The sequence below is a fragment of the Cyprinus carpio genome, chromosome B22, assembly GCF_018340385.1.
Source record: "Cyprinus carpio isolate SPL01 chromosome B22, ASM1834038v1, whole genome shotgun sequence".
NCBI classification, from domain to species: domain Eukaryota; kingdom Metazoa; phylum Chordata; class Actinopteri; order Cypriniformes; family Cyprinidae; genus Cyprinus; species Cyprinus carpio.
The window spans coordinates 1,285,563-1,297,946 of NC_056618.1; the positions used below are offsets into that span (position 1 = coordinate 1,285,563).

The 12,384-nt window shown below is 35.3% G+C and overlaps 1 protein-coding gene across 1 annotated transcript; it reads left to right on the forward strand.

The window, feature by feature from the left end:
- The first annotated feature begins 3,960 nt into the window (after nt 1-3,960).
- LOC122141484 lies at nt 3,961-12,384 on the forward strand. Its single transcript, XM_042748994.1, has 6 exons — nt 3,961-4,172; nt 9,968-10,297; nt 10,455-10,796; nt 11,050-11,154; nt 11,250-11,290; nt 11,465-12,384. Exons 1-6 carry the CDS (start codon nt 4,067-4,069, stop codon nt 11,492-11,494), a joined length of 954 nt encoding a protein of 317 aa, XP_042604928.1. The 5' UTR covers nt 3,961-4,066; the 3' UTR covers nt 11,495-12,384.

Sequence of the window (12,384 nt, forward strand, 5' to 3'; positions counted from 1 at the left end):
TCTATCATGTTCATTTTGTGATCGCGCATGTCCCAGTGACTTATTTCTTATTTTTCTGATAACTTCTCTTTGTTGGTAAAAAGGAGTTGTATGTCGTTGTTCCTGAGAGACATGCATGGGTGGGTTTTAGTGAAGCGCAGCGGAGCTTCAGGCCTGACTGTGGAAACGCAGCACTATTTTGGCCTCGGTGCTACTGGCCCGAGGCTATTAGCCTCGCCCGACCCGTTTTAAGCACTGGCTCACATTGTTTGTATTGTATTGTTTTTAAAACTGTTGTACAACAGTTACAGTTGTCCTCTGAGCCCAAGTTGTGTTGCCAGACAGATGCATTCACAAAATTTGCAACATGCCAAACAGTTGATTCACAGAAGAAGCATGTATCCACACAGCACACATGGAAACCAGAGCGAAGAAGCAAGAGTAAGAATTGATTTTTTTTATTATTTTTGTTCTACCTCTAGTCATCATTTTGAATTGAAGTACAATTGAAGTGAATTGATTTTATTTTATTTTTATTTTGTAATTAGGCACTCCTGTGAAAAGGCCTAGAAGAGAAGCTGCAGATGACATCACTTTTCATCCAGAAGTGACTAAGCACAGCATCTATGATGATTAATTGAGTTATGTGTACTTTTTTAGGAGCTGCTTGTATGGTGTTAGGTTATTTATTGTGTTTTTTTTTTTTTTTTATGTTGGCTGATTGATTGAAACCACACATTATAAAATGAGGAAGTTTGTTGTTTATGAAGAAAACCTCATTGAGCTCTTCAGGAAGTGCCCTGTCTGCTCAAGGAGCTGTGTAGTACATGCTAGGACTGTGGGAATGTGTCTGGGTGTGGAACAGGTTTCCACACACTGTGACCATCAGAAGACCTGGACAAGTCAGCCATATGTCACAAACATAGCCGCAGGAAATATCCAGCTATCTGCAGCTGTCATTTTTAGTGGAGCCTCCTTCTTGGAAGTGGAAAGGGCGAGGCACTTTTTCTTTTCACACCTATGAAACGTCTCTGCCCATTGTATGACTAACTTTCCACTTTCTTTGTGTCTAGACCACCATCAGAATTGAATTTTCCCAAAATAAACTGGCTGTGGACTGTACACCAAGGTACAGTTATTTCAGAGGCCATCAACAGTGGAGACACAGTTTTGGGCAGTGACATGCGAGCATTTTGGTTAAACAACCAAAAATATACATTTTCTGATGATTAATTATTCAGGCTACTGTGCCAAATTCGGGACCTACACAGGTATTTTTCAGGTATTTGTTGTTTTGTTTTCTAAAGTCATTCAGAGTTCAAGCATCAGGTTTCTTAGGAACTGGTATCACAAAGCAGGACTTGAACAGACATGGAACTACCGCTTGTGACAGGGATTGGTTGAAAATGTCTGTATTCACACCTGCTAGTTGTTCAGCACAGGACTTCAGAACTCTGGTTGACACTCCGTCAGGTCCCACAGCCTTGCGGGGGTTAACCTGCTTCAGAGCCTTCAGCACCTGTGTGTGTGTCACCTGTAGAGCGATGTCCTCAGCAATGTGGGTGAGTCTGGAGGGTGTGTCCGAATTCATCCTGACAAATCTGCTATAAAAGTTGTTGAGGCAGTCCGGCAGGGTGGCCTGATGAAGTTAGAGGTTCATCAGGAATTTCCTCCCCCAGCCACGTCTCACAGAAACATAATAGGGAACAGTTTCTCAGGTAACGCTCAGCTGATAATCTTGCGTGCAGTTCATCCATTTTATATGTATCTGCTATATAGTTTTTTATTTTTGTTCTATGTATTGTTTAGGTGTTGCTAAATTGACTCCCTTGCAAAGCTGAAGAGTAGCAGAGAAGTTGTTGCTTGTAAAAAGAGCATAGTAAACCACCTTTACCTGTGTGCTGTAAGTTCATCTACAGACAGTGAAATTGTAGCCAAATGAAAATCAGTTGCCAACTACATGCAGGACATGCATGAGCATGACGGGGAATTTCCAAAATGCCTCTTTCAACCACTTGTGGATGATCAAGCAAGAAAGTGGCTCAAACCAAGTAATGACAACCATGTAAACATTGATATATTATCTGTTTTTTATATGTATAGCATAGTGCCTTTTGAATGTTGTGCAGGTATGTTCTTATCTGCAAATATTCCCTTGAACAAATTTCTTGTTTGAATTTTTGACAGCTTCCAGGAGCAAATAATGCTGAATATTGGGAAAGTGGGACGCAAAGTGGGACGTGATTTACAGTATGTAACAGTATCTTTTACATCTTAGATGGCAGCCATGCACTACAATGAAAACAGTACAAGCCACTACTGCTGCTGGACAGCTTAGATGGCACATACAGTATCCTCGCTACAAAAAGGTGAATGTACAGTGAAGGCCGCTAAAGTGAAGTCCTATGGTAGGTATGTAAGTTTTACTGGAGATTGTGGATCTGATATTTATTTATTTTTACATTACAATTGTCAAAAGAGAACTATAAGTGATGCATATGCATGTAAAACCATTATTATTATTTTTTTTTATTTAATAAATGTTTAATGCAAAGAAAAATTCACCTTTTTGTTTTGGGGTTGAATGTGTCGACAGTAGTTAAATACTTTGGACAAACTTATTATTACCAGTACATGTCAGTTTTTCTGTATAATTTAGCAAATATGTCCTCTGATTTAGAGATTTTATAAGGGCCATTCTCACCTCAGACATTTGCAAAATGCTGAATCATCTTTGCTGTTCACACATTATGTGATGGCTGTTAGAATGCTAATGTGTACTAATGTTTGTTTATGAGTCAACCCCGCTGATATGGTAATGACTTGCCCATGTCTGATAAGCTACTAATCACCCTATTCAACATTGTACTACTACATTTACGTTTACGTGGTATACACAACATACCCTAATGAGCCTTAAGTTTTTTTAAATGTAGCATAGCTGCATAAAGATTTTGACACAAGACATCTTATGAACTATATTTTAGCTTTATATTTTTTTGTAAAGTGTTACCATTCATAAATATAATAAATGACATTGAAAGCCCTCAGGCCAGTAAGTGGATAAATTATTTTTTGACACAAGACATCTTATGAACTTGTTACAAGTAAGACAACACTATTACAGTCCAAACAGTGACACAGTTTTAAAAACAGTCAAAACATTTTATATTTCTCAAGGGGAGATATTACTCGATCTGTTAGACAGGCGACGCCATCCACCTGTCCACAACATCTGTGCATCACCTGATGCAAAAAAAGAACATATTGGTACGTTGTAAAGGCTACAACATGAAGATGAGTATGTGCTTTTCTTCAGAAACTGAGGTGAAGTGAGTTCTTACCTGTGGTATGTTTTTACAACATACATTCTCCCAGGGACTGAGTCTGGAGACAGCTGTTATAAAACTACAACATGATGAGCATCTTAATGATACTTTGCACATGAAGATTTGGCGTTTACATTCAAGATGAACTTTTGATTTGATTAATACATATTGAGCTTTTTAGAAATATTGGAAATACAAAAACGCACCAGTGCGAGACGACTTCGATATGTCCTTCATCAGTATCATCTTGACTTTCTCCTGTATGTATGTGAGGGTCTAACCGTTCAAACTGATAAGATCAATATGATCCCAGTGTGATTCAGGGATTCTGGTGGAGAGAAGTCCTCCAAACAGCTCTCAGAACCGCTGGAACTATCCATTTCACCTGTGTGTGTGTGTGTGTGTGTGTGTGTGTGTGTGTTTGTGGTGTGTGTGTGTGTGTGTGTGTGTGTGTTTATGTGCACTGCCGTTATACAAATAAGCTTTCTTTATGCACTCAGTGAAACTCCCTTTTTTATGCAAAACCCTTCCCTCTTTCCAGACTCTACCCTATCAGCTTTTGACAGTACGGATTTAACATAAAAGCGCAGCGATTTATTGGCCTCGGTGCTACAGGTCCGAGTCTATTAGCCCCGCCCCTTTAAATGGCTCGACAGTGGAGGAGCGGCTATTGTATTTTACGAGTAAACTGTCGCGTGTTGGTAGTTTGCTTTGCCGATTGCGTAACGTGATTGGTAAAAGGTTTGCCAGAAGACACCATGACCCTCATGATACCGGCTCGTTCGCGAACAAGAGCTTCGATGGCGACGGTGGTTGTTGGAGGATGCCGGTGGAAATATAAGTTTTTCGCGTTCCTCGTGTACGGTAAGGCGCTTATTTGCTACAATGAATATTTCTGCCATTCTAGACAACTGTTTCTTCAGAGCTGCTCAGTCTGCGTCGGGTAATTTTCTGCTTTTTTTCCCGTCTGTTTTCTGCGTCTCTTGCCTTTTAAACGAACCGATATAAAGTTAGTTCGACGTTTGACGTTGGTGGATATTACACAGATATTCAGCCGCGAAAAAAAAAATCAATAAATTCTTAGTGGATGAGTATAATTGTATAAAAAATGGCTTATTTGAAAAGCCATAGAACGTAGAACTAAACACACATCGCAGTTTAATTGTTTTAATTCTCCTCGATTTGTTTCGAAACATAAAGACTCGAGCAGTTGATTGTTTTAGCTTAGGCCCGCTAGGGACCGTCTACAAAGTACATGAAAATGATAAAACAAAAATTTTCCCACCGGAATATTTTTTCATAATTAACAACACAAGAGCAATTTGTGCACCAAGGTCTTTGAAAGATATAAAGACAAACACTTATAATGCTCACTTGAATTTAAATAAGAAATATTGTAAACAAGATATGTGATAGTGGTTATTATTGTATTATTACTATTAATAAATTTATTAATAAAAGGAAAACAACATTAAAAGCATTAGTATTCCATAATCCAGTGGTTATGCAGCAGGCTGATTCCAGGTCCTTGTGAGAACTTTTTTTCCCGTTATATTAACAGAAGTATGACACCAAATAAGTACACGCTATTGAAATTAAAACCAAGAAAGAAATTAATTTAAAATAATGCACTCTCCTGTATCAACCTCATGGTGTGTGTCTTGTTACTTGTTTTCATAAGAAGATTTTTTATATTTGTTTTAGTCACAGAACTATAACAGAAAACATGCTATTGAAATTCTACAAATAAGACAACGCTGGCAAAGAGTTGTTTTGCAGTTGTTTTGACTTGATTTTGAAAATCTACATTTTAATAAATTCATTTATAAACACACACCGTCTTATTACACAGCTTCAAAGGGTGTCTCTTCTTTGTGAGTTTTGTAGTGCTGTTCTGGCGCTTAGGCCAGATAGGGACCGTCTACGAAGTACATGAAAATGATAAAACGAATACATCATTTAGTTAAAAATAAATACAGTCTTCTATTTTAGCTTCAAAGGCTGTGTCTTGTTACAGATTTATTAAATGATATTTTGCAGCAGTTTTCATTGTCAAAAGTGATGCAGAAGTCATGCTACTGACATTCAAAAATCAAATGCAAAGCCTTCCATCGAGTCTCCAGTTTTACTGCCCCCTAGAGGAAGATACTGCAGGTGTTTTGACTGAGTTTGACATTCAAAGTTTTTGAGTTGTCCCTTATTTTTTCCTGAGCAGTTAAATTGTCCACTATTCTTCATAAAAACTCTCCAGGTCTCACAAACTCTTTGGATAAATTGTGCTAATTGTATATATAGGTTTCTTCTGAAGCTTCTGACATAATTCAGTTATTATTTTGTCTTGTGGACTATATGCAAACATCTTTTATGCACAATATCTTACTCAGGGCAGCACTAAAAATAAAATGCATTTTGTGTAATACCTCTTATTTTAGTAAAATAATTAACATTTTGCCCACAACTATATCTTCATAGAACTATAATAATAAACTGCAATCAAAAGGACCCTTTGTACATTTTTTTTTTGCTTTGACAGCTAGCGAATGTTATATTTATTTATATTTTACTGTTATTTAGAATCATATATCTAAATGTTACAATCCAAAATAAACGATTTAAATAAATACCTGCTTACATATTTTCTGTATTTACATTACATTTTAATTATGCAAGATTTTTAAATACTTTCTGTAATTTTTTTTTTTATTTTGTTTTATTATTATTATTATTATTATATATTTTTAATAATGATGTTTATTAAACAAAATCATTTCCTGTTTGAATATATTTTCTGTATATGTCACTGAAATAACATTTGGGACTTTCCTCAATATTTTACTCAAAAGTGCAGTAACTTTTGTTTTAAAAAAGCTCTTTTAAGAGTGGAAGACTACTTTTTAGGTGTTGGTGGTGGTAATGCATGGATAGAAATTTTATGCTGATTTATATTTGTGTGTATGTATGTGTATTTATAGATCTATTAATTGTAATTTGTGTTGTGCTTCAAAAAACGAATGTACTATATGTCAGTAAACTAATATACAATATATATGGGCTGTTTTTTTTTCTTTTTTTGGATTAGCATTTCATTACATTCTAAAAATGGTTTTAAGTCAGTTATTTCTATCTTTTGCTGTAGTGTGTCAGTAGGAAATAGCTGTTTACATTTCCAATCATTAATTTTGCCGTTAATTGTAATAATCCAGTGAGATTTCTGTCTGACAGCAGGCAGTGCTCCACACAGAGATCTGATCTGATCATCATCCGTCTGTCTGGAGTGACATACAAACTGAGAGAGAATAAATCCAGAAGAACTGTAACAACGAGACACTTCAAGAAACCTACTGTTTAATTCAATAGCATGTGTTCTGAATTACATATGAGAGTAAAACCTGAATTGAAATGTTCATTTAGAAATCAGAAACAAAACACATTTTTTGAAGTTGAAATAGAAGACTTTATTGATTTGAAATGAATGTATACGTTTGAATGTCAAACTCAGTCAAAACACCTGCGCTATCTTCCTCTAGGGGGCAGTAATACTGGAGACTCTTTGGAAGGCTTTGCCTTCGATTTTTGAAAGTCAATAGCGTGACTTCTGCATCACTTTTGACAGTAAAAACTACTGCAAAAAATATAATAATTGTTTAAATCTGTAACAAGACACAGCCTTTGTAGCTGAAATATAAGTGTATTTGTATTTATTTGAAACTAAATTATGTATTGGTTTAATTTTCAATACTATGTGTTCTATTATAGTTCTGTGGCTAAAACCACCATCAAAATGTTCTTCTAGAAACCAGTAACAAGCAGACACGCCCTTTGAAGTTGAGATGTAATACTGTATGTTTTAAAAATGAGTGTGTTAACGGATTCAAATAGTATTCAATAGTATGCATCCTGATTTACATATGATAGTAAAAGATGGCTGAAAATATTGTTCTTTGAACAAGTAACAAGACACACCCATTTAAATTTACATATGCATTCTAAATGAAATTAATTTATTCAAACTTCGGAATGTCAGACTTGGTCAATATTATTTTTGTGGGCGGTAAACTGCACAATCTTTGTAATGCTTTGCAAGCTTTTTCTCAGTCGGTACATTTCAATAACTTATGTTGTGCTACAGTTCTGTGAAACCAACAATTAAATGTTCTTTTATGAACACATAATACGACACACCCCTTTGATTTGAGATTTATTATCTATACATTTCACAAGTGAAGCATTTAGTTGGAATAATTGTGCTTTTTTTCTCTTCGTTTTGCACTTTGCAGACAGTCCCTTTCCTGCACTTTTACATTATAAGGTCTATTAGTTATAATTCATTAAGCCAGATTAAAACCAATAAAACACAATGTGTGTTCTCTTCTACATTTGAAAACAATTACAACACAGTATGTTTCTTGTCATTGTGTTAAATCGTTAAAGAATTATTTAAAGATTTCCGAGGCTGAATCTCTGACAAAATGTCAAACGTCAAACGTTGAACCAACTTTATATCAGTAGCAGTGAGCGACCCCAGTTAAGTTACGTTTTGGGAGGTTTTTTAATTGCCCACACAAGTGACATTTGGGGAAATGATTGCAGTGCAATTTGAGAGCAAGTTCAAAACAGAGATTGTCTGAAATAAAACAAAAAACCTTGGCTGCTTGGTCCTTGGGGAAAAAAAGCAAATAGGATTTTTTCATAGGCCTTTGGATTATCTAAAAAAAATAAGATCTGTGTTCAACCATAGTTCATAGAACTTACACGTTTTGTCCATCAAGATAATCTTCCAAAATAATAGAACTTTTATGAATTTTGAAACCTAAATACAAGCCCTAGACCTAAAAAGCTAAACTTAGGCTATAAACGAACTACACACCACGTCGCTTGCCTTCAACGTCACGACTCCCCACCAACACGTTCAGTGAAAAGGATGTTCTGTATATGAAATTTTAATCCACGCTACATGAACCTTTTCATATAACTGTAAAAAAAAAAAAAAAAAAACTTGGGCCGAACTAAAACTGAAATGAGACATTAATGATAAATAGTATGTAGTGAATAAATGAAATAATTATGACTAAAGCACAAATGAAACACATTTCGGTACATTTTGGAATAAGGTACATTAAAAGTCAATAAATTCTTGATTAATATGAATATTTTAATTAAAAACGTGTCTCCACGTAGTATTTAATAACATTATAGTGCATTTATTCTATTAACAGCAGCATGATAAATTTATTTTAGTGAATATAATACCACATTTCAGCTATCATTTTGTTAGGGTGGGTACTCAAAATGTTATTTTACCCTTGCTTCTAGAAAATCCTCAGTCTTTCTGCACAGCTTCATGTGGCTGGACGTAAACATTTAATTTTATTGTGGCTTTAAGCACTGTGTATCAAAGTTTTACTTTCACCATTACTAAGCCAGTAAATGTGGTGTTTACATGCAATAATTGTAATATGAGTTTACATTATGGTATGAACTCAAGAGTCTCCTTTGGGATACATCAGCAGCAGTGTGTTTGGGCAGTTACTAGTAACTAGTTACAGTAATAATATTACTTAGTGTGTCTGAATACTAATAAGATTTTAGTAATAATATTACAGTTACAATCCATAAAAAAGCTTGTTACTTTTGATGCCTCAGCCCCTGATGCTGTGGCACTAAACCCCCCCTCACGAAAGAAGAAAGCCTATTGTTTACAGCTGTGACAACGAGTCCTTTTCAGGATCAACTAAATGCTGGATTTTCAAAAGTATGTGAAATATTTAAAGTTCACGGCATAGAATCTTTAATATATGTCTGAGAGTTTTACACACCGGTCTGTTATTGTGGCAACATTTCCACACCTCGAAACGTTATGCTGAACGAAACGAATTGTCAAACAGCCTCATGGTCGGGCCTTGGCCAATGAAAGCTGCCATAAATTACACAATTTATCAAGTAATGCACAATTTTTCAAGTTTAAGTCCACTTAAGTTAATCTACTCTCCTGTCTGATTTGTTTGCTGGACAGGATGGTGGATTCAGCGTTATGGTTGGTCAGATCGCCTGTCAATCAAGCTGTTTGCGAAGGGTCAATTGTAATTGCTGTCTAAGTGCCTTAACACCACATCTAAATGTCCCTTAATGCAGATTCTGTGCTACTGTACAGTGCTAAGATGAATTTAGTTTACACTGATTTCATTTGATTAGTAACAATAGCCAGTTATTCATTTTCATTTATAAAGTATTCAGTGGAAAATATAGCCTGTTTACATTTGCGTATATGTAAAATGAAAATGTGGTTCATTCTGTAGTTTTGAATTATTAATTATTAACCAATACTGCAAAGTACCGCAGTACTACTTGTTATTGTGATACTTTAGCTATTATTATTTTTTATGCTGTTGTGACAACCTTAGTTTGTTGTATAATGCAAACATAATAGATGAATAAACAAGTTGGATTCAAGACATCTTTGCCATGTTCTTATGTATGTTTGGTGAATGAATGTGTAAATCAATGAGGTTCTTCTTCTGTTTGTTTTAATGCTGTTAATATCATGTTACATTATGCATCCAGAAATATTCTTTTATTAAAACAATCTTTAAAATTTTACAGCAATTTCCTGTTTGTTGTTTTTTTGTGATTTTATAAATTGCTGTTCATTTCTTCTTCAGGTTTTCTCAGTGTTAATGCAGATATAGTCTCAGAGTCTGTGTCGGAGGGAGATTCAGTCATTCTAAGCACCAGTATTAAAAAAAACCAAGACGACAGAATCAGATGGTACTATAATAACACTCGTATCGCTCAAATCAATGGCAATCCCAGTAAGACCTGCACAGATGTTCAGTGTAATGAAGGAACGGAGAGATTCAGAGGCAGACTGAAGCTGGATCATCAGACCGGATCTCTGACTATCATGAACATCACAATCACAGACTCTGGAGTTTATAAACTGACGATCAACAGCAGCAACGATAAAGAGACCTTCATCATTTCTGTCCATGGTGAGTGATTAATGAATGTTTAAAGAAGGTTATTTGTAATAAATGTTTTCTGCGTATCTAGGGAAACTATGTGCACAATCATTTTCATGGTTTGTTCCTGTTATAGAGTTTTCTCGTCAAAAAGATCCTTCAGCAGCTGTTGGTTTGTGTGTTTCAGGTGTTTCTGCTGCCGAACGAGATAAAATGAAAAAGTCAGTGGAGGAGGGAGAATCTGTTACTTTAGATCCTGGTGTAATAAAAACAAATGATGTGATCACGTGGTATTTTAATGACACTCTCATCGCTGAAATCACTGGAGATCCCAACAAGACCTGCACAGATTTTCATTGTCCTGAGAGATTCAGAGATAGACTGAAGCTGGATCATCAGACTGGATCTCTGAACATCACAGACACCAGAACCACAGACTCTGGACTTTATGAACTAAAGATCAGCAGCAGCAGTCGCCGCCGCCGCCGCAGCATCAGCAGTGTAAAGAGCTTCGATGTTACTGTCATTGGTGAGTAATTCGGACATTTCGGAGAAAAAACACTTCTACAGAGGAGTAAAAAAACATGGTATCAATACATTTTTATAATAGTGTCTTGATGACTTAGTACCGAAGCAACAGTACTTTTGACATCACTGTATGAAACTGTGTTCTACTTCAAACTGTATCAGATTCATGTGTACTTTCACAGATTTTCTGAAATCTCAGTGTTTGTTAAAGGTCAGTGTGACATTCTTTCACAATAATGACCGTCTGTCTTCAGCTGTTCCAGGTTCGGGACTGTATTTAGGTCAAATAGCAGGGATTGTTGCTGGTGTTGTTCTGCTGGTGGCTGTAGCTGTTGTGATTAAATCTCTCTGCAGAATTGGCAAGTCACCTACAGATACTACAGTGACCTGAAAACATTGTGTGCAATGTGCAAAAATAATTGTTTATTATGTTTGTGATTTATTTTCAAAGCAGACATGCATGATATGAGGGGTTTTGTGAAGTCCAGGAATGAGGTGAGATAATGTACTACTGTAGTATGCCTGTCTAGAAAACACTCACTTTCCCAAAGAGCATCCCTATGGGAAATAAACATTTTTAACAGAATCATGTTCACTAATAGATGTGCTGATAAATGATGCTGTTTATTTCCCTCTCTTTATCTTCTGTGATTTATTGTTTTCTTACAGGACAAGAAAGATGGAGTTCACATGATCTGAGAAGATCGCAACAGGGATTATCTACCGCATTTTTTCCCCATTCAATTACATTTTTACAAACGTAAAGCAGAGTGTTTAAATAAGAGTGGTTTTAAGCTGTAAAATTATGAAGAAATATATTTTATTAAAATATTTATTAAAATTTTTTAATAAAATGTTATATCTGTAGTATCTATTCTGGAATTAATGTTACAGACCATGTCTGTGTTTACTTCTGAGAAGTAACTGAGGCTCTGACTCGTGTCAAGAATGCAGTTGTAGTGTTTATTTATTCACCCTGACATCCAGGGAGTGAATATTAACTTATGTGCTTTGTATTATAATGGTGGGTTTACACATTTTGTTTTTTGGACTATGGTATGTGATCAAGCCAAAGGAATGCCTCCAGTAGAATCACAGGTATTGTCTTTAACTACATTTGCATAACGCTATGTTCTGATGTTGCAATAATTGCATGTACGTTTTTTTTTTTGTTGTTGTTGTTGTTATTGAGCAGATTCTTGAAAGACAATATATGCATTACAAACATGGAATACATCGCAACCTGCTGTTTTTGTTTTGTTTTTTTACAACCATAAAAATATATATGAAATGTTTTTTATTGAATTTCATTGCAAAAAAAAAAAAAAAAAAAATTAAAAATAAAACATGAAAAAAAGGATGTAATGAGTTCAATGTATTGAAAAAACAAGGTATATTATGAAAGGATAACATGAAATAACATGGAGCTTAGACACTGTGCATCTTAACGCTGTATTACCAAACCAGAAGTGCCATCTGTACTGTTTTAATATCCGAACATAGAGAAATTTTGTCAGCTGATGGATGTTGCTGGAATTACTTGTACTGTTAACAGAAATTTTAAAATATAAATGTATTCTCTGAGATGT

Excerpts from the sequence above, each read along its gene's own strand:
- LOC122141484 (XM_042748994.1), top strand. The coding sequence starts at position 4,067 with ATGACCCTCATGATACCGGCTCGTTCGCGAACAAGAGCTTCGATGGCG. Across the intron at positions 4,173-9,967 it reads TTTCGCGTTCCTCGTGTACG|GTTTTCTCAGTGTTAATGCA; the intron begins GTAAGGCGCTTA and ends TTTCTTCTTCAG. Across the intron at positions 10,797-11,049 it reads CTTCGATGTTACTGTCATTG|CTGTTCCAGGTTCGGGACTG; the intron begins GTGAGTAATTCG and ends GTCTGTCTTCAG.